This window comes from Pelodiscus sinensis, chromosome 27, assembly GCF_052426305.1.
Source record: "Pelodiscus sinensis isolate ZL-2025 chromosome 27, ASM5242630v1, whole genome shotgun sequence".
Taxonomy (NCBI): domain Eukaryota; kingdom Metazoa; phylum Chordata; order Testudines; family Trionychidae; genus Pelodiscus; species Pelodiscus sinensis.
The window spans coordinates 6,421,918-6,442,511 of NC_143078.1; the positions used below are offsets into that span (position 1 = coordinate 6,421,918).

A 20,594-nucleotide genomic window follows, 5' to 3' on the forward strand; every position below is an offset into this window, starting at 1 on the left:
AAAGAAATTCTTTTGAACCCCTAGGTGTCTAGCCAGGGTTAATGGAAAACACTGGCCTGAAACCCGCTCTGAGCGCCACATGGGGTCTGGGAGTCCCAGGTGCACAGAGCAAAGGCAAACCAAGCACCAGTACAGCTCCAGCTGAAATAAGTGGAGTAAAACCCATCCCGGTGCAAAAGGCCAGAGCAAGTCTATGCAAACGCCAATCCCACTTAAGGCACCAAAATAAGCCTGTGATAGTGCCCAGACCCTGTGCCTGGAAAGCTGAAGCCAGCGTCAGTGAGGGCATGTCTACACAGCAGCGTTCCGAAATAACATAGTGAGCGCTTACACTACAAGCCATTATTTCGAAATATTGTCGAGCTGGAGGACTTCTTACTCCGACTCCTATAACCCTCATTTCATGGGAAGTCGAAGGAAAATCGTTCTTCCTTCGACTTCTGCGGTGTAGACAGCGCCAAAAGCCGACTGACGCTATTTCGTCTTCAGCTGTGCAATTGACATTGCTGAAGTTGCATCGCTTAATTCAACTTTAGCACTGCAGTGCAGGCGTACCCTGAGTTTTTGCCTGGACTTTGGCTCAGACCCTGGGTGAATTCCACCCCGCACTGTACTCAGCCCCTCTGGAAAAACCATGAAGCCCTGAGGATGACATCGTGAGAATCCCCAGCAGCTGGCCTGGAGTAACATGCCACTTTGCCACTCTACCACACACACACACAAGGAGGAGGAAGGCTGCATGATGTATTAAGTGTCTTTAATCTGAAAGAGGGAAAAGCAGACCAGAAGGATTAGTATAAGCCAACAGACACAAAAAAATAAAAATTAAAAACTTGTCTTTAAAACAAATTCAAATTCCATACAGTGCTTAAAATGTCACCTAAAATCTAAACATTTCCATAAAAAAATGGTTTTGTTTTGGTGTTTGAACACATTACAATGCAGTGAAACAATGTGACAAAGAGGGAAGGAAAAATCAGACTAAAGACTTGAGGGTAGCTATTCAGCTCCCAGGAGTAGAGGCTAGTTGCAAACACCAACCACTGGGAGCGGAGAAGCAGGAAGGGGACCACAGATGAAGTCCGGAGCTGCCTCCCCCTTTGGTAGCACGTGGGCATCCAGAAAGATGGGATTAAGAGGAGCGGTCCCCACGAGCCAGGAGTTTTGGGGAGTGGGGAAGGAAGGCAAAGGGAGGGGGAGAGGGGATCAGTGCTCATATCCCAGCTGAAGCTTTGAACAAGACTAAAATCCGGCTGATCTTTTAGGTACACCCCCAATTTCTCCCATCCGTGCTTGAGTCAACTGGTTTTCTGGGGGTTGGAGAGAGACCTTGATTGGTTTCTTCCCATAGTGGCTTCTTGCCACAAGTAACAAACAGCCAGGGAGCTTACAGACATGCTACAGCACTGCAGGAGCTGAAAATCCACAGCAGTCACCATCCAGATGGCTCAGAAGAAGAGAACTGGATTGCCCCATTTGACTCCTGCTTCCCCGATGCGGGGAAAGTGTCTTTCCCACATCCGAGTGGGGCAGGAAGAGAGTAGCTGAGGCCCCCTGAGGAGAGGGGAGCTTGCAGAAGGGCTCGGCCATGTCTGTTTTAACCTCCACTGCACGTTTTGAAGAGGGGTCTCTTCGCAACCTGCCACTTCTCAGCAGCACCAGTGTCGACACTAACCGCAGGGGACAGTAATGGTAACGGGACAAGAGGGCATCTGCTTTAGGTGCTTCTGGTCTAATCCCATGACGGCTGGGGCGGCTGTAGTGGATTTGTTAGCGGCAACGTCCCCGTCCCCCCCAACCCGCCTCCCCTCTCCCCCACTCCCCAACACCCGAGATTAGAACTGTATTCCAGGCACGTTACACACCCCACATCGTCATTCAGAAAGGACACCCCAGCGTGTGCATGGTACCCACAAACTACACCCCCCAGACATACACACGCACGCAACACGGACACCCCCAAAGGGAGTAACCCAGTGCCTGCACCAATAGAGCCAAGGCCTCCTGTTTGGTGGGGACTTGTGCCACAGTGCCTTTCAAGAGCGGTTTTCCAGGCCTGCCAAGGCGCTCCACATCTACAGGTTCTCGCAAGACCCCTTAAGCCACCAGCCCGTGAAGGGAAATTATTAAAAATAGGAGGGCTGAAGGGATTAGAAGCTACAGAGCATATTCCCAAACCCAAGCCCCTTTGCATCAGCCTGCATTTACCAGACGCTCACCTGAAGAGCCCAACCCATCAGCACTAGGCCCAAAAGCCAGAAGCCTTCATCCCTAGCCAGCGCTTTGCACTGGGAGCACACTGTCTGGGCTTGCAATAGTTTAAAAAAAAAATATGTATATATTATATACCCTAAAAAGGTTGCCACAGGAATTTCCATGTCTTTGTAAGGAAGAAGTGGCGGGGGGGAATATTGAACCAAAGGAAAAAAAATCCAAATTATCGGAGCTGTTCAACTCTCAAACCAAAACCAAAAATGTGTGCATCTCGCAGGGGGGCATCTCCCCAACCTGCTCCAAAAAGGCCAGGTACACGGGAGAGGAGCTAAAAAACAACACGTCTGGTATACATGTTGGAATCCCATACGTGAGAGGAAGTCCGTCTTTGTCCTTTTCTTTAAATATATATCTATATATCTATAGATATATATATAGATATATATTTTATATAAAATGTACTTTTGCTTTCTTGGCGGCCAGGAAGGGCTTGGCACGAGCCCTCAGTGGGGGAGTGCTGTCGGCTCTGAGGGGTTCGCTTTCTTTCGTCTCTTCATGAGCAAAGGGTTGGAGGAGTCTTCAATTTTCTTTATCTTGATTTGCTCATAATCTACTCTCATGGTAGCCAAGGCACTCGTCATCTCCTCCTAGAAACACCAAGGAAAACATAAGGCCTGGTTAGTGATGGGGCCATTCAACACTGGTGGTAAAAACCATGTGCTTGGGCCCACACACATGCACCCATGTCTATTGTCCATACCCATCCACACATGTATCCCTGACTAGGGCATGCTTAGATCCTATGGCCGGACAATGCCGGACAACACCATTATGATCATTTAACCTCCTGCGTAACACAAGCCAGAGTCATTCAGCCAATAGTTCTACCAACAAGTTTACTTCTGTGTGGTTGAACACACACACCCTTCCCCCCTCATTTCACAACCAATATCCAAGCCTGAGCATAAGTCTAGTGATCAAGACTCCACCTCATTTGTTGGGAAGCTGCTCTAACAGTTCATTACCATCACCGTTACAAATCTGTGGTTTGTTTCCTGTTCAAATTGTTGTAGCTTCTAAGGTCCAGCTCTTGTCAATGGTCCCCAACCTTTTTGGGTGGCAGGCGCCACGCAGGGCTGCCGGACCGCCCAGGGGCAGAGATCGCACATGCGCAGTGCACCCGGGGGTGGTCCTAGGCGGGCGCATATAAATGCCCCAGCAGGAGCCATGGGAACCACTGATCTAGGTCTTGTTCCTTGGACCAAGCCCCGTGGCTAACTCTATCTGCATATCTACTCACGTAGACCTAACCACATCAGCAGGGGCTGATCCACCTGCATACCTAATCATACCATACATGCCATCATGTGCCAATGTAACCACCACCAGGCAGATCTGAACCTGGGACCTCTGTAGTTTGGTGTAGGAGCCTCTACCCTCTGAGCTAAAAGCCAGCTAGCTCCCAACCCATGCTGTAGAGGTCTCTTGATCTTCGCTGTTGCTGTGGTCTACATGCCACTAAATGGGACAGTGAACCACACTGGGTGTGTGGGTTACACCAGCAATACCCCTCTGTCTAGTTTGGTCAAGCTACACGGCAGTCTCCACCCCAAAGAATAAATGGACACAAATCAAGAATGGTAACACTTAAAAACCAGTATCAGAGGGGTAGCCGTGTTAGTCTGAATCTGCAACTCAAAAACCAGTAGGAGAGCACTTCAGTCTCCCTGGACACACTGTAACACATTGAAAGTTGCCATGTTTCCACCAGAAAACTTCAAAACCAGATGGCAGCGTGAAACTGCAGAGTTTAGAGCCCACATGCCAACTTGACACTATCAGCTGGGGTCTCAATAGAGACTGGGAGTAGCTAGCTCACTACAAAAAGTATTTCTCCCTCTTTTGGTATTCACACCTTCTCATCAACTGTTGGGAGCACGCCACATCCACCCTAATGGAATTGACCTTGTTAGCAGTGGCCCTCCGCATAACAATGTAACACACCCATCTTTGCATGTACATGTCTGCAAATGGAAGTTTTCACTCCATGCATCTGACCAAGTGGGTTCCAGCCCACAAAAGCTGATGCCCAAGTAAACGTATTCGTCTTTAAAGTGCTGCAAGACTCATTGTTTTTGCTGCCACAGACTAACACAGCCACCCCTCCGAAACAACACACCACGAAGCACTCCAACTTGGCCTGAGGCTTGGTTGCTAGCAAGCAAAAACCCTCTCCTGTTGTGTCATTTTCCAAGCTAATGCTTGTTACTATACAACAGCTGTCTTAGTAGCCAACAGCATGTGCAATTAGCCAGCATTTTCCACCCAATTCTTCATGCTCACATCACAGAAACACTTTTACTAGCAGCCTCAGACATTGTGCAGAGAATTGAAAAGGCCACAAAGACAATCGTCCCCCCAGCTCAAAACCCAGCTGAAAAAATATGTTTCAGTAACAATGTAGTCATGCCTCGAGCACCTCAACAAGGCTGCTGGTGGGAAGTGGAGAATATGCTCTGCAGAGCCACTAATCACATATACTTTCTTAGCATGTGGCTGTAAAATTAGTCTAGTCCTCTGATTACACTAATTTTCTATTTACAAGACTTGCCTAGAAACGGGTTGTGAATAGTAGCTCTTACCTCCCACAAGTCACCTCTCTGCCATGTAATTTCAATATAATTTCTGTGCAGAACAGCTCTCTTCATTAGCATTAAATTTCACACAGCAACTCAAGGCCTTGATCTTGTATGCTACTGCAGGTGGTTCTGCCTGCACAACTGGCAGGAGTGGGGCCAGCGAGCTGACTGCAGTACCCAAAGCAACCTCCCCAGCCCCCGCTTTGCAAAGCATGCTGTTTATGCCCGTTGAGGCGATGCACTTGGAGAGCAGGCTGTACCAACTGTGTCTCCTGCAACCGATCGGAGTCAGGGGCAGAAGCAAGTCAGAGTTTTTACCTTGACGTCTTCCCACAAGTCTTTCTCTTCTTTCAAGACTCGACTAGTGTGCAGCGGAGTCTGGGGCACCTGCATCGATTGCTTTCGAGGGGAGAGCAAGAGAGACAAAGGATGAGCCTCCAATAAAATTCACTGCTCTCCCTGCCAATGTTCCCTCTAATCTTTTCCATCTATATGCACATTTTTTCCGTCTATGTGCGGGAATAATTTTATGTGCACTGAGGCATGTGTGAATGTGCACCATCCATTGAAACAAAAAAACCTAGCTGTGGGGGCCCTTCTAATCAGATTGGCAGCATTTGAACCTCCCCTGAGCAGCTGCACAAGCGCCTCGCTTACAGGGAACACCGCTTACTGCTCCCTTCTATTTCTCAGATCGAGCAGCCGTCAGATTTCTAGCCATGTCTTGCCTCTGGAAACTTGCACACTTACCATGATCCAAGGATGGTTCATGAACTCCGTTATCGTCATGCGCTGGGTCGGGTCTGTCTTCAGCAGGTTCCGGATCAACTGCTTAACTGGAGAAAGGGGTGGGGAGGTGTTAAGAAAAAGCAGCACTGAGGATGAATATTCTCCCTGGTGGTATACCATGCCCAAACAACTACCAGAAGCTGTGCTATCTCTTTGGCCTTGTCTGTGCTAGGGACTTGCCTAGCCATTGGGGCTGTGACAGATTGACAGTATCTTGTAATGTCCTGGACAGGGGCAGATGACTGTTTTGCGGGGCCCCAGGCAGCGTAACTTTGCCACGGCGCATGCGCGGGGCTTTTTTAAGCGCGGGGCCCGGGGCGGCTGCCCCGTTCGCCCTGCCCTATATCCGCCCCTGGTCCTGGACACAATCTTAGGGAATTAAGATAAAAACTTATTAATTTAGGATTAATGCCTTCGGAGTCCATTGTTCTTAAAAACACGGAATTGTGTGTTTGTTAGCGTAGAACTGTATGCATCTTCCCTAGGAGGAGGGGATGCTAGAGTAACTCCTCTGGTTATCAGCCCTTTGACGTTACCTCATGAAGAGGTTCATGTGTATTAATTCAAATTGGATTCTCCAGGGACCGACCGACCGACCGACCACACACACACACACACACACACACCCCCCCTCTGTTTGGATCAAAAGGCTTGTTTTAACCAGGCTCAGGGCCTTCCTCCTGACCTGGCACACAAACAAAGCCTCACAGAGGGCCCTAATCCTTAGTGAAGAGGAGGAACGATGAGGCCCACGGAGGCCCTGTCAAACCATGTGCTTGCTCTGAGCTGAAGCTGTGGTGAACTCAAAGCCATGTGTTTGGGTTATTGAAGGACCAGCCCTACCAGCACCCACGTTTCAGCTGAGGCGAACTCTGCTATGCTTAACGGTAAGCTTGACGGGATGTTTGTTTTTCCCTGTAACATCGTCACCTCAGGAATAAAGCAGGCATGCATAAAAAGAGCTGTGCGGTATCTCTGAGGGTGGGCAGTCATGCCAGAGAGAAAGCAGGCAGGCGCACGAGGGCAGCCTGTCTCGGCTGGGAACACCACAAGGGCAGGGAACCACACCACTTGGAAATACCCTAGTCAGGAAGGAGTGAGATGCCGGGTCTCCCCACAAGAGAGGTGATGGCCTGGGGAGTTGGAAGCCATGGAAGGGGAACACGGGGGCAGCAGCCCTGAACTGTGGCAAGTGCCAGCCCATCACGCCAATAAGCAAAGCCTCTATTCAAATGGGAAATACGGAGCCCGTGTAAGTTACCACTTCACCTGTCTACACTAGGGGTTCATAGTGGGGTTTTCAAACTAGGGGTCACGATCTAGTACTGGGTCACGGAATGTCGGGCGCTGGGTCTCATTGCCGCAGGGTGACCAGTGGGGGGCTAAGGCAGCTCCCTGCCTGTCCTAGCACCGCAGACTGCACTGCGCCCCAGAAACGTCCTGCGGCACGTTGGGTGCGGGGAGAGAGCGTCCAGGGCTCTGTGCATTGCCCCTTCCCTGAGCACTAGCTCCGCACCCCCATTGGCTGGGAACCTGCTGCTGGCTGCTTCTGGGGTGCAGCATGGTCTGCGGTGCCAGGAGAGGCAGGAAGCTGCCTTAGCCCCCCTGCTGCATCCCTGACCGGGAGCCACTTAGGGTAAACTCCTCCTGCCCCAGCCCTGACCTCCCGCCAAAGCCGGATCCCCCCCCCCCACCTCCAACAGCACAAAGATCTGCTCCCTCAGCCCACCCCAGAGCCCACGCTCTAGTCAAATTCTGTTGGGTCACAGGCACCAACGATTTTCTTCAACTAGATCATGAGAAAAAAAGTTTGAAAACCGCTGGTCTGCAGCTACCCTGCTGGCTGCCATAGGGCAAATCCCCACATTAAGCAAGGCCTTGTGCTACCACAGGAGATTGCAGACACACACTGGCTTGCCACTGGGCATGACAGCCACAAACCTGACACGCCCCAGGACTATTGGCATCATGGGTGCCTTGAGTACAGGAGACTGATTTTGTTAAAAAAAAAAAAAAAAAAAGCAGTATGTTATGGTCGCAAGGACGCATATGCTCACAGCACAGATACCCTGCCTCTGCTTTTACCTTCTTCAGAGACTTCCGACCATTCAGGGTTGGGAAATTCATACTGGCCCATCCGGATCCGTTTTTTCATGCCTGGAGAAATGGCCAGACCGTGGTTGGAATAGAAAGGGGGATACCCACACAGCCTGAGTCAAAGAGAGAGAAAGTAATTAAGTGACCAGCAGAGGGCAAATCCTTTAGAGGGCGTTAGAAACTTACTCAACCAAAAAAAACACAGAGTCCTGTGGCACCTGACAAAGGCCAGGTCTACACTAGACCCAGACGGTTGGGTTAAGCTAAGCAACTCCAGCTAGGTAAAATACATAGCTGGAGTCAGCTTACCTTAAGCCAAGAGTGGCGCCGTCTTCATAGAGGGAAGCCAATGTAAGCAAACATTCCCCATCGGTTTCCCTTACTCCTCACAACTGCAAGAGTACTGATGCCAACGGGAGCTGCCTTCAGCATTTGATTAAGCGGGTCTTAACTAGACCTGTTAAATCAAACACCGGATGATCAATCGCCGACGTGGCAATAGGAGACATGGCCTAAGTGGACTCCAGCCCAAGAAGGCTTATGCCCACGTGTTTTTGCTGAAACAGATTTACTAGACCACGTTTCCTTGCTCGTATCAAAGTGGGGTCAGTGCTGATGGCTTGCCTAACAGCATCTTTGGAGAATAAAAGTGGGTTATCCCCATCTCTATGGGAATGATATGCAGGGCTGCAAAGGATCCCACAGGTGACATCAGTCCCCATAGCATGGTGGAGGCACGGAACAGGAGGGGCAGGAGGAAAGTCAGAGCAGGAGTGGACGCCAGGAAGGGAGAGGCACGTAAGGGAGTCTCTTTCTTAACTGAGATTGTTTAAGAAAGGGGACACTTTAGGCCTATAACAGGAGAAACTCCCAGTAGAGATTAGTCTCTGGAATAGCTCTCTAAGGGAAGAGCAAGAACGCCCTTGCTTTGCAAACAGGCCACACCAAGCACTAGACAGACACTGCACTGCAGTGGTCCCACTAAGCTGCGGGGCAGCCCAGCTTCACAGGTGAGTCATCAGCCCCACCCAGTCAGAGGCTCAGGGCGGCACTGATCAATCACCCATGAAGCAGGGCTGCCGCACAGCTTAGAGAGACCACTGCTGCACCGGGGAAGAATCCTGCACTGGTTTGGACTACAGAGACTAGATTTGTAAAGGTCTTCCATGGTCGCAGGCTTGTCAGAAGCGCCTAACTTCCACTAGGTGCCCTGGGAATTAGATGCTCTCTCTTGGTGCCCCAACACCTGTCAAAATCTGCCCCTGAAAGTCCGTCTACACAGCAGCTTGGCACAGCTCATGACTCAGGTTCGGGCTATGGGACTGCAAAGCTGCTGAGGAGACGTTCAGGTTCAGGCTGGAATCTAAGCTCTGGGACCTCAGCATAGGAACCCCGCCCACGCTTGAGCCCAAACAGCAATTGACAGCCCCGCAGCCTGAGCCGGCTGTCCCCGGGCAGCCGCAGCCCTGCCATCGCTCTTGTATTCCCATGAAGACAGGCCCTATGTGACGCAATAGGTTTGCCCCCATCTTCAATGCCATTCGGTCTGGGTAGACACGGGTATGTCGGCACACACTTAGCAGCCATGCGGGGCTCACGGGGAGCCAGCCCAGGCTGGCGTCTTTCTGCAGCCGAGGGGGAGGAAGTCAGATGCTCACAAATGCACCTAGGGCAGCCTTCCCAGCATGCCGCTTGGCCAAGCACAGGGAAAGGGCCGTTGCCTGCATCACCCAGAGTCCGCCCAGCCAGGCAGTGTGTGGACAGATCCTGGGAGGGTGGAAGCTGCAGTTCCCTTGGGTTAGGCACGAGCAACGCTCAGCAGGGTAGGGCTGGGACATGGCTTTACTCACAGAATGTACATGATGACGCCCAGGGACCACATGTCACAGGACTTGTCGTATTTCTCCGGGCCCAGCACCTCTGGGGCTGGGAAAGAAAGGAACAGAGACATTCACCAGGCAGGCAGAGATGTGTCAGGAGGCTACACAGGAGGGAGGAGCAATGAGGCAGGCCAAGTTTGATGACCCTTTTATCCCAATCCTGAGGCTCCTGGCAGTAGACTCAGCTTAGCACAGTTGGTGGGGAGCTCCCGAGAGGCCCCCCCTCCTGGAGAGGACTGAATTATACAGGTCCCTTAGCCATGCTGTGCGGGGGAGAGCCAGGGCTAAACTCGCCAGGGTGCTACCCATCAGGCCAGAGCTGTGCGTGGCAAGTGCCAGGAAAAGTATTGTGTGCCAACACTGTGAATTATTCAGCCGATGGCCTGAGCTGTGCTTGGCGCACTGCAGGAAGAGGAGAAGCCGGGGCAACCTGCCCTGCTTCCCACACCTGGCACAGCACTTGGAACAGCATTTGCAATACGCTAGGGATGTTAAAAATTGTTTCATACGGTGACCGGGTAACCGCTGAAAATCTCAACAGTTACCCGTGCTGCAGGCTCCTGGGCAGCGGGGCTGCCAGCCCCTGCCCACCTGGTTCCTGGGGAGGCGTCTTTGCTGCCTTGCCACAGTGAAACTGCCTGAGCCTGCTGAGTTTAACCAATACCATTAACGGAGAAGCATCAACTTCATCAGTTAAACAGTCGATCAGTTAACCGCTAACCTCCCTACAATGCACCCGGCTGTCAACTGTTACCAGCAGCTCCTGAGTAGGCACCGCAGGGGAACACATCCCCAGAGCAGCCCCCTGGGCTGCCGGGCAGAGGAGTCTGGATTTTAACACAACAGCAAGGATGGAAGCCCGCCCTGAAACCTGAGATCCAAACATCCCAAAGCACGGGAAATGTTGGGGTCCATGTTCTGCTTCTCAGGCCCATCCCTACACCCTGCCACAGTTGTAGTTCACACTGTAATTATAGGTCCGGTGCAGAAATGACTAACATTCTCTGGGTGGTGTTCCATCCAGGAGGCCAGAGGAAAGAATCACAGTGGTCCCTTCTGGCCTTGCAGTCTATGAATTCTGGCCTTTTCTGTGGCAAGCACGGGAGATTCTGGATGCCTGTGCTCCCATTCCCCGGAAGGGGACGAGGCATCGCAGCTTCCCCAAAGACTTACCCACATAGTATGGCGTGTAGCACGGCGTGGCCAGAGAGTTGTGTGTGGTGGTTTCTTTAGCAAAGCCAAAGTCGGTGAGTTTCAGCACCGCATTGGGCCTTTTGGAAGTGTACAAGAGGTTTTCAGGCTGTGGAAACACAATGAATAAAAAGCAAACTAAGTGCGGCTAAGTCCTTGGGGCTCCTACCTCTTGCACAGCGGGGGGGGGGGGGGCAGCATTAGGACAGCGCTGCCATGTGAGAGTCAAGGAAGATTGGACCATGACCAATGGGAGCCAAGTGGTTCTAAGTGAACCCAAGAGGACCCCATATAACCCATTGCAGCTCAACTTTTGGCACCCCGAGTTTTCTCTTTCCCCCAGGCAACCTGATTTGTAACAGCTGAAATGCACCAGACATCGATGTTCTAATCTTTTCCATCCAAGTGCAGAATAAATTTGTGTGCGCACCAAGGCATATGTGAATGTGCACCACCAGCAGAAACCACCCCCTAGCGGGGGTGCTCCATGATGCAGCTGGCTGGCATTTGAATTTCTCCTAAGCAGCTACACAAGCACGTAACTTACAGGGAGCACTGCCAGAGATCCCAGAAACATCCCTCATCCCCCATCGCTTCCCCCCCCCCCCTCCGAGCCTTCCAGATCCAAGGTAGGCCAGGAGCACAAGGTGAGAAAGGCAAGGTTAGTGGGATTTTCAGGCTAGTCCGGTAACCAGCACATTCAGCTTCTGAGATTTATTACAAGCCAGCAAGCAAGACCTGGGATATTCCCTATTCTCCTATGCCAAGTGATACAGAAGAGCTAGCAGGAGGAGCGTGGACACTGGTGGTGCAGCGTTGTATAATCATTAGGGAAGGGCAAGTCTCACAAGCTCTTCCTGTGCCCATCCCTGGCCCCAGGGGCTTGGTGCTATTCAGGCAACATGCGCTGATTTTCCCCAACACAATTTCAGATCTTCAGTCTTCATGCTTTCCTTGGCAGCTCTCCCTCCACCCCTCCCACACCATAATCTCCTCAACCAGGAAATTGCATCTTTTGGGGAACAGCATGCACCTTTGCAGCTTGTAAATCCGTCACCCACTAGAGGTGTTCAGCCGCAGTTTCCTGTGGCAAATGCAATCTAAGTGACTCTCTTCTGCCTCCACAAAATTCCCCCTGTGGATTCACACAACCGTGTTGTGTGATTGGGAAACCGCTGCTGAGGGGCGCCTGTGCTTCCGAGGTGGATGGGGTGGGGCAGAAGAGGGGGTTTCTTTCTGAACATTACCTGCCCGCCACACCCCAGGACACAAAGCTCTTCGGGATGACAGATACTACATGAAATTACAAGACCATTGGAGCAAGGAAGTCTGGCCTGCTTACAAGAGAATTCCAAACACCACAGAACTTAAAAATCCCTCTTCCCTTGCAGAGGGGAAATGCCATTTTTGCAAGAACTCATTGTTTCAATACACATCTTCCTGCAGGGCAGGGCAGGGCAGGGCAGGGCAAATTGTAAGAGCTAGGTCCACACACCAGAGAACAGGGGACTCCAACAAGTTACCCCCTTCCTCCTACGCCAAACCAGATACCGCCTCATGGTCTCTATGATTAGGCCTTAACTGGAGTATTGTGTCCATTTCTGGGTGCTACGTTTCAGGAAAGATGTAGATAAATTGGAGACAGTCCAGAGAAGAGGGACAAAAAGGTCTAGAAAAACATGAGCTATGAAGGAAGACTGAAAGAACTGGGTTTGTTTAGTCTGGAAAAGAGAAGATTGAGAGGGGACATAAGAGTTTTCAAGTATCTAAAAGGTTGTTTACCAGGAAAAAGGAGAAAAACTGTTCTCCATGGCCTTTGAGGATAGGCCAAGCAGCAATGGGCTTAAGTTGCAGCAAGGTTGGACATTAGGAAAAACTTCCTAACTGTCAGGGTGGTTAAACACCAGAATAAATTGCCTAGGGAGGTTGTGGAATCTCCATCACTGGAGATATTTAAGAGCAGATTAGAGAGACATCTGTCAGGGGTGCTCTAGACGGAGCTTGGTCCTGCCGTGAGGGCAGGGGACTGGACATGATGATCTCTCGAGGTCCCTTCTGGTTCTAGTGGGCTATGATCATGGGTTCTCACTGACCTCTGCAGGTATCCTGAAATTGATCCCCAAAGAGAGAAGGAGTGGGCATTTCCCAGCTGGCCTCTGCTTTAATGGAGGTCGTTCTCACAGACATGCCCAGAGAGATGGTGCCCAAACTACAGGCCGGTGGTCCAAACACCCGCACCCTGAAAGAGTCCAGCTCCTGATCGGAAGTGCCACGTTCCCATACGAGTGTGCGGAAGGATCCGACAGGAGCTATGAGCTACTCTGCTCTTCCACCCCACCTCGCAATTCTGCTGCCTTTAAAATAAATGCAAGTTACCTGAGGCCTGTTAACCCCAGTGAGCCTCTTAAATGCAAGCTAGGGAGCAGCTGCAGCACTCATCTGGATTGTACAATGTTACGTGGGCCAGAATGCTGGGGGTCTTGCTAGGTCTTTGCCTCCACGAAAGGGGCAAAAGGCCCTGAAAACATGCTCTAGCATCTGCTAGGCAGGCAGGCAAGCCATACCTTAACGTCCCGGTGGGCTATGTTAATCGAATGCAAGTACTGGATGGCTTCTCCGATGCTCTTCATGATCTCTGAAGCCTCTAGAGGAGTTAAAAAAAACATAAAAGCATTTACAGCTCAGCAACTCAAAGGAAAGCGCCCCCCGGCCTCCCAACGTGTCACATAGAAACCCTCTGAGAGGCAGAAGGCAAAGAACCTCTCATGCGTAGAGCCTCCTTTTCCGAGCAGGGCTCTTCCCATGGAGCACCCTTGAAGTGAGAAGACCCACAAACAACCACTCCCAATCAGGGGGATTTGAGGGTGCGCCCGTCACTCTCTTTGACCCTTTCTTGTTTAGTAGTCGGAGTCTCATTACAGCAAACGGAGGCCACTGCCTGCCACTTTGGGACATAGAGGAGACCGAGAACTAGACAGTCAGCAGCTCGGTTCTCACCACGTGGCTGGAGAGTGCACAAATTGGAGATTCAGGCGGGGTGAGAGCTGTCTGGGAAACAATATTGCCTCCTTCCCAAGGAAAAAATTCAATGGAGATTGATTTTTTTTTTCTTTCCAACATTTTTCCTGGTGGGGGGGGGGGGGGGGAATCAGGGTCTCTTAAAATTGCCCACAATATTTTAGTCCATCTCTGTAAGAAGATGAAACCATTTTACAGACCACCCCTCATTTGCCGTGCCATGAAGTGGGGGCCAACGTTCCAACCAGCTCTAAGAGAAGGTGTTTTCCCTCAACCACCACCAACATAAAACAGCCACGGGGTTAAAAAAGCCACCGGTCCATGCCATACCCCGTTCCGTGAAGGCCTGGTCTCCCCTGTCTTGAATTCGACTGAAGAGCTCCCCACCGTCCAAGCTGGAAGACAGAAACACAAAGAGTTCAAGATTTGGCCGTGACTTCCCCATCTCACTGGGCCTCTCCGATGGGCCTTCAAGAGCTGAACTGACTATTCCAAGCCAAGCGCTGCCAGAGGTCACCAAGGGAGAAGCTCCAATACACACTGCTTGGAGATCTCGCAATATTTCTGTTTCCAAGTTCAGGGAGATTAGCTTCCCAACTTCTTCCCAGCCCTGACAAAGATTGAAACGCCGCAAGGAGCTTGGGGCCAGAGGGGAGTCCCCCGCTGACCCTGGGCTCTGTGCGGGCGCTTCCGCTTTGAAATGTACAAGGGCCGCAGCAGGGACTCTTGTACATTTCAAAGTTGGAACGCTGCTGCTGCGCCCCTGCCTCCTCCCACAGAGTTAGACGGGGGGGAACCGCTTTTAAGCCAGCTCCCCCCAACATCCCCTCCTCTTCCACACCCCCTTGGCTTCCTCATTCTGATAGAGGCAGCAAGAGGAGGGGAAGCTACTAGTGGACTCGTGTCGACTGTCCGATAAGCTTTTGCTTATCGAATAGTCGATTAGTCAATTAGTCGCTTACATCCTTACTACCAACCCCCTTCCTCCCCACCTCAACTTTGCCCCTTTTGCATGCCTGCACTTCCAGGCCTCTGTCCCCTCTCCAGAAAGCAGCCAAGCATGATGACAGCGGCTGTGGCTTTCCTGGCCACAAGAGAACAACCGTACCGAGGCACCTCGACGATAACAAGAGCAGATTGTGCTACAAAGAGTTCCCAGTCTCGCTGGCCTACTTTTCAGCAAGTAACCACACAAAGGCGGCACTCGGCTGACACTTCCACTGAGCGGGCGAGCTGAGCTCCTATGCCGGGCAGTCACCTGACATGCCGGGTGTTCAGCTGACTTACCGAGCACCAGGGCCAACGAGACAAAGCACAGCAGCACCCCAGTGCTCAAAGGGGCCCTGCCCCAAGCTGCTCCATTGATTTCGCAGACCTAACCTCTCAGACTGGGGGCAGGGTTGGTCTTTCCCAGGAGAGTTTTGGGTTTTGAAGCCACTCATCCGAATTAAGCCGCGTGCACGACGCAGTTCAAACATCTGGTGACAGAGCTCACTTCTGCATTCTTCACACAGACAGACGGAGGCCAAGGACGGATAGTCTTGGGGTTCAAATGCTGGCTGAGGACTCAGGAGATCTGGGGTCAGGTCCCAGCTCGATCAGACTCCTGGTGTGACTTTCAGTTATGGGAAACATTTCCTCTCTCTGTCTTGTCTATTGCAATTGCAAGCTCTTTGGGGCGATGTTCCCTCTTATTTTATCCATCCATATGCAGAATAAATGTTGTGATGTGCGGATGTGCACCGCACATGCCCCTGGCTGTGGGCACTCTGCCAATCAGCTGGGCAGTATTTGACTCTCTCCTGCGTGGCCGCCAGAGTGCTCAGCTTACAGGGAACTCTGGCAGGGACTGGCTCGTTGGGTGTCCCTCACCTGTTTGCCATAAGCTGGGAATGAGTGACAGGGGGTGGATCACATGGGGATTCCATTCTGTTCAGTCCCTCTGGGGCTCTCGGCATTGGCCCATCAGAAGTCAGGACGCTGGGCTAGATGGACCTTTGCTCTGGTATGGCCGTTCTTACGACTGGCACAATGGGGCCCAAATCTCAGCATTGCCACAAAACAAACACCACACCCAGGGCCCAGCTGCATGACAGAGGGCACAGAGAAGGGGAGAGAATCTGTGTTCATGCTAAGAGCTTCCTAGTCACAAATGCCAGGATCGGAGCAAAGACATTAGCAGACCTGAGCCACTGGGATGAATGAGACACTGCCACAGAGTCTGTTCCCTCTTTGGTTACTTTGGTCCTAGCAGTATCGAAGGGTATCCCAGTCTGTCATGCTCAAGCTAGCTTGAAAATAGCCAGTGGCTATTACAGCAGTGCTTCAACTGGTATCACACGCCCATTTGGCAGCGTGCAACCAGCTTCCTATCGTTCAGAGGTTGCCGTCTCCCCGTACGTACGAGGAGCTGCTCAAACCTCCTCCACCTGCAGACGCCCGGGATCTCAGCACGAGTGTCGGAAGCCTCTTCCCACACATAGAACTGAGAAGGCTCTTCCACAACAGGTCGGCAGCCTAACCTTTTCGAACACTGAGTGGCTCCCCCTCCCCTACCTGACAACACGTTGGCCTCTGCCAGAGGAGAGGTTTTGGCAAGGAAGCTGCATTGAAAAATCACAACTGCGGTTGGGATGTGGTTTCGATACTTTCCCCTTCATTCCTCCCTCCTCTTATCAAACCTCTGAGAGCCGCCAACTCGCTCAGACACTGCTGTGAAAACGAGCCTGCCACTCGCCTGCTCCGTGCTGGTGGCAGACACCTGGCATGACTGCCACTGCTGCCCAGCCACCAGCTCAGCCCTGCACATCCCAAAGCGGCCAGCACTTTATTAAAGGCAAAAGCAGGTCTGGGGATAAAGGACTCTTCGCTTGTGAGGAGTTCTGTTTATAACCTGGACAAAGACCCACAAGCCATAAGCCAGCTTGCAAATGTTTCGGTTTTCCCATGCACTGGAGATTGATCTTCTGGCATTTGATTTAGTGGGTCTAGTAAAGACCCACTAAATCGAATGCTGAAGGCACCCTCAGTTGGCACCAGTACTCCTCGCAGTCGCAAGGGAAGCCGATGGGAGTGTTGCTCCCATCAACCTCTGCTGTGGAAAAGGGACCAAGCTCAGCTTAAGGTAAGTCGACTCCAGCTTCGTTCTTCACTTAGATGGAGTTGCGGACCTTAAGCTGACCCTCTGGGTCTAGCATAGGCCTAACCTGACTCAGCAGCCAGCAGCTCACACTCTGGCCCCCGTTCTGGGTTCTGTGAGTGGGTAACTGGTTAATGGGTGATGCTTACCAAGTGAGCCAGTACCTGGGAGCAGCCCCCTATCTGTGGCCCTCCTTGGGGAGACAGCTGCTCCAGCACTGCTGGATTCCCCCACAGGGCTGACGGTTCCCAGCCTGCTTGGGGTAGGAGCCAGCAGTCCCACCTAGAGTTGGAAGCAGCCAAGCTGGAGCAGCCCCTGCCTGTGGCGAGGGGGATGCTCCAAGCTCCCCCCCCCCCCCAACCCTCCTTCAATGGGTCAGACAGTTAAACACTACATTTAACTGATTAACCAATTAAACAAGAAATCTGGCCCTTGCATGCCATGCTGCTCCATTTCTCTATGGTTTTGTTTCATCCTGGGCACAGATGGACATTCCCCCCTGCCCACACCTGTCATCCCAAGAGCATCCCGCTGCACACTGAGCTTACAACACAAACAGCCCCTTCCACCTCGTACCCAACAATTCTCCAGGACCATCACAAAAAAGGCACTGTGCCTTCCTATAGCAAATGCTGCTTCAGTCCATTCTACAAACTTTCATGAATATTTTCATCCCATGCGGTGAAAAGGTATAAAAGTCTCCATATTACAGATGAGGAAACTGAGGCCCAGAGAAGTAAAATGACTGGCATAGAACTATCCGGGATGTCAGAACCCAGGCCTGGCCCTCAGCCATGTACTCACATCAAGCTGCTTTCAAAACAGTTGAATTAACAGGTTGGCAAGGTCGGAGGTAAATCCTGTCAATCCAGAGGACACAGCTTTTGCAAAAGACACGTGGCCCAGATTTCTGTTACTAATATTCAGGAAGTGTTGGTGGCCAATCATTTCCATGCTCAGAACACACAAGTTATGAGTAGGGCATGACCAAATTCACGGTCCATTTTGGTCAATTTTGCAGTCATAGGATTTTTAAAATGGTAAATTTAATGATTTCACATATTTAAATCTGGAGTTGTGCGGTGCTCACAAGGCTATTGCAGGGAGATTGCAGTATGGTTCTCTTTACTTCTCAGCAGCTACTGGCAGGGTGCTGCCTTCAGAGCTGGGGAATGGGAGAGTGGCAGCTGCTGACCAGAAGCCCAGCTCTGAAGGCAGAGTTACCGCCAGCAGCAGCACAGAAGTAAGGGTGGCCTGGTACGGTATTGCCATCCTTACTTTTGCACTGCCGCCAGCAGACTTGGACTGGTAGGTAGCAGCTGCCACTTTCTGGCCACTCTGAAAGCAGCTGTACTGAAGTAAAGGCGACAGGAGGATGGTATTGCCACCCTTACCTCTGCACTGCTGCTGGCAGGGTGCTGCCTTCAGAGCTGGGTGTCCAGCCCACATTCCAGCCTCCACCCTCCAGCTGGCCAGCTCTGAAGGCAGCGCGGAAATAAAAGTGCCAATACTGTGACTCTCTTAAAATAACCTTGTGATCCCCCTTCAATTCCCTTGTGTGTCAGGAGCCCCGATTTGAGAAATGCTGCTCTACCCCATGAAATCTGTAGCGGATAGGGTAAAAGCACACAAGGCCAGATTTCACAGAAAGGTGCCAGATTTCCCGGTCCGTGACGTGTTTTGAATGGCTGTGAATTTGGTAGGGCCCTAGTTATGAAGCTTGGACAGCAGCTCTTTCTAGACAATCTCTAACATCCTAAGATTTCCCAAGGGTTTTCCATGGGGTGCAGACTCTAGAGCATCGGCCTCTCCTGAGAGTCATGCGGGAGGAGGGATTTAGGTTGTTTCTCCTCTGGCACAACACTTACCATTCCATGACTATAAGGAGGCACTTCCTCCCCTGGTACAGGTTTTCGTAGACGTCTATGATCTTGACAATGTGGGCGCACTGAGATGCCCTCCAGTGGAGTTCGACTTCCCTGCGGGCTTTGGGGCAGTCCTGCAGCATCTAAAAAAAATTTTAAAAAAAGAAGGAAAATTCAGTCTTTTCTCTCCCGGGCAGCAAAATTTCCAGAATCACAAAATCAGCGAGGGGCAGCCGAGGCTAGCAAGCGGGTCACAGGAGTGGGGTGCAAAACTGTCATAACCAAGATGCTCTCCTGGGATAGAGCAGTGTTGCTCACTGAGCCCGTGTACCTACAATTTGCAGGATGTGCTGACTGAACTGTGGCAGCGTGTTGATAGGCTGCAGAGGGAGCACACGGCTCTCACAGTCAAAGCTGTGTGCAATCAGCGCCCACCCCCCTTCATGTGCCCTGGCTTTACATACCGTGTCACATTAGTAACAGTGGCCATAAAAAAATGACACAGACAGAAACCAGCATCATCTGCCAACGTTAAACAAAACGTCTCGTGGACTACGTATATAACCCCGATGGGCTGTAGGTTGCCCACCACTGTCCGATGTGCTTTAACAAAAGGTTCTGAATTCAAAAGGCCAGAGATGATGCCGTCCATGATACTCCACTAATAAGCTTTCATGTGATCCTCCTTCGACCTCCACAGATAGAACAACTAGAGGCATGACGGTCAAAGTAATAGACACTGATGTATTTGCATGCATTATAGGTCAGTATTTGGAAACCAACACGAACTAAATCTAGCCTGACCAGACGCGCCATCTAGTGGCGGATACATGCAATTCCAACCATTTGGTTCCTAGCCAAAGCAAAACAAAGCAAGGGCTATTAGCCATGTGCAGTTGTGTCAACAGCATTTATTCCTGCTTGAATGTAACTTGGGAAAACAAGTGCCCTTAAATTAATATAATTTGCAAGGAAAGATCACATGTGTCTGTAATAGCAGCAGGAGGCCTGCACTTAGTACATCTTTAGATCAACAAGGAAATAACGTCTACAGCAGCAAAACTTTCCAGGGAAAGCCAGACCCTGCCTTCAGGGTTATTTTGTTTTTATTTGGAATAGACACTGCAGCAGTTCACACCTAGAGTAAAGGACAGTGTTACCGTGGTACGTTCTGCTTTCTCTCCTGACACTTTAAACCTAAGTCAGGGCCAGAAGTCATAGAATCATAGAGCTGGAAGATACCTCAGGAGGTCATTAAGTCCAGCCCCCTGCCCAAGGCAGGACCAACCCCAACTCACTCAACCCAGCCAGGGCTTTGTCAAGCCAAGACTTAAAAACCTCTAGGGATGGAGATTCCACTACCTCCCTAGGTAACCCATTCCAGTGCTCCCCCACCCTCCTAGGGAAATAGTTTTTCCTAATATCCAACCTAGACCTCTCCCACGTCTCAGCCCACTCCTAGACCACATCACAGTCTGGATGCAATGCTCTGGGATCCTGGATACAGGAAGGCCTTGGTACTCAGAGATCTGCATATTCGCTGTGCGCAACGCCATATATGCAGATGCTTTTTCGGTGTGCTCTAACCAAACCATTACCAGTCACTAAACGGCAGTGTCAGAGAAGTAGCCGTGTTAGTCTGAATCTGCAAGAACAACGAGAAGTCCTGTGTCACCTTATAGACTAACAGATTTATTGGAGCATAAGCTTTTGTGGGCAAAGATCCACTTCGTCAGATGCATGGATGTGGAAATTCCAGAGG

The 20,594-nt window shown here is 51.1% G+C and overlaps 1 protein-coding gene across 1 annotated transcript in view; it reads right to left on the minus strand.

Moving 5' to 3' along the window:
* Positions 1-740: 740 nt before the first annotated feature.
* The window catches only part of MAPKAPK2 (MAPK activated protein kinase 2), a 96,392-nt gene continuing 76,538 nt past the window's right edge, over positions 741-20,594 (minus strand). Inside the window, exons 2-10 of the mRNA XM_075910458.2 lie at positions 18,836-18,975; positions 14,159-14,223; positions 13,375-13,454; positions 10,793-10,919; positions 9,590-9,665; positions 7,728-7,852; positions 5,604-5,689; positions 5,172-5,252; positions 741-2,861 (exon numbers count right to left, since the gene is read on the minus strand). Of these exons, the coding sequence (XP_075766573.1) occupies positions 2,718-2,861; positions 5,172-5,252; positions 5,604-5,689; positions 7,728-7,852; positions 9,590-9,665; positions 10,793-10,919; positions 13,375-13,454; positions 14,159-14,223; positions 18,836-18,975 (924 nt within the window). The 3' untranslated portion in view covers positions 741-2,717. The remainder of the gene's footprint in view (positions 2,862-5,171; positions 5,253-5,603; positions 5,690-7,727; positions 7,853-9,589; positions 9,666-10,792; positions 10,920-13,374; positions 13,455-14,158; positions 14,224-18,835; positions 18,976-20,594) is intronic.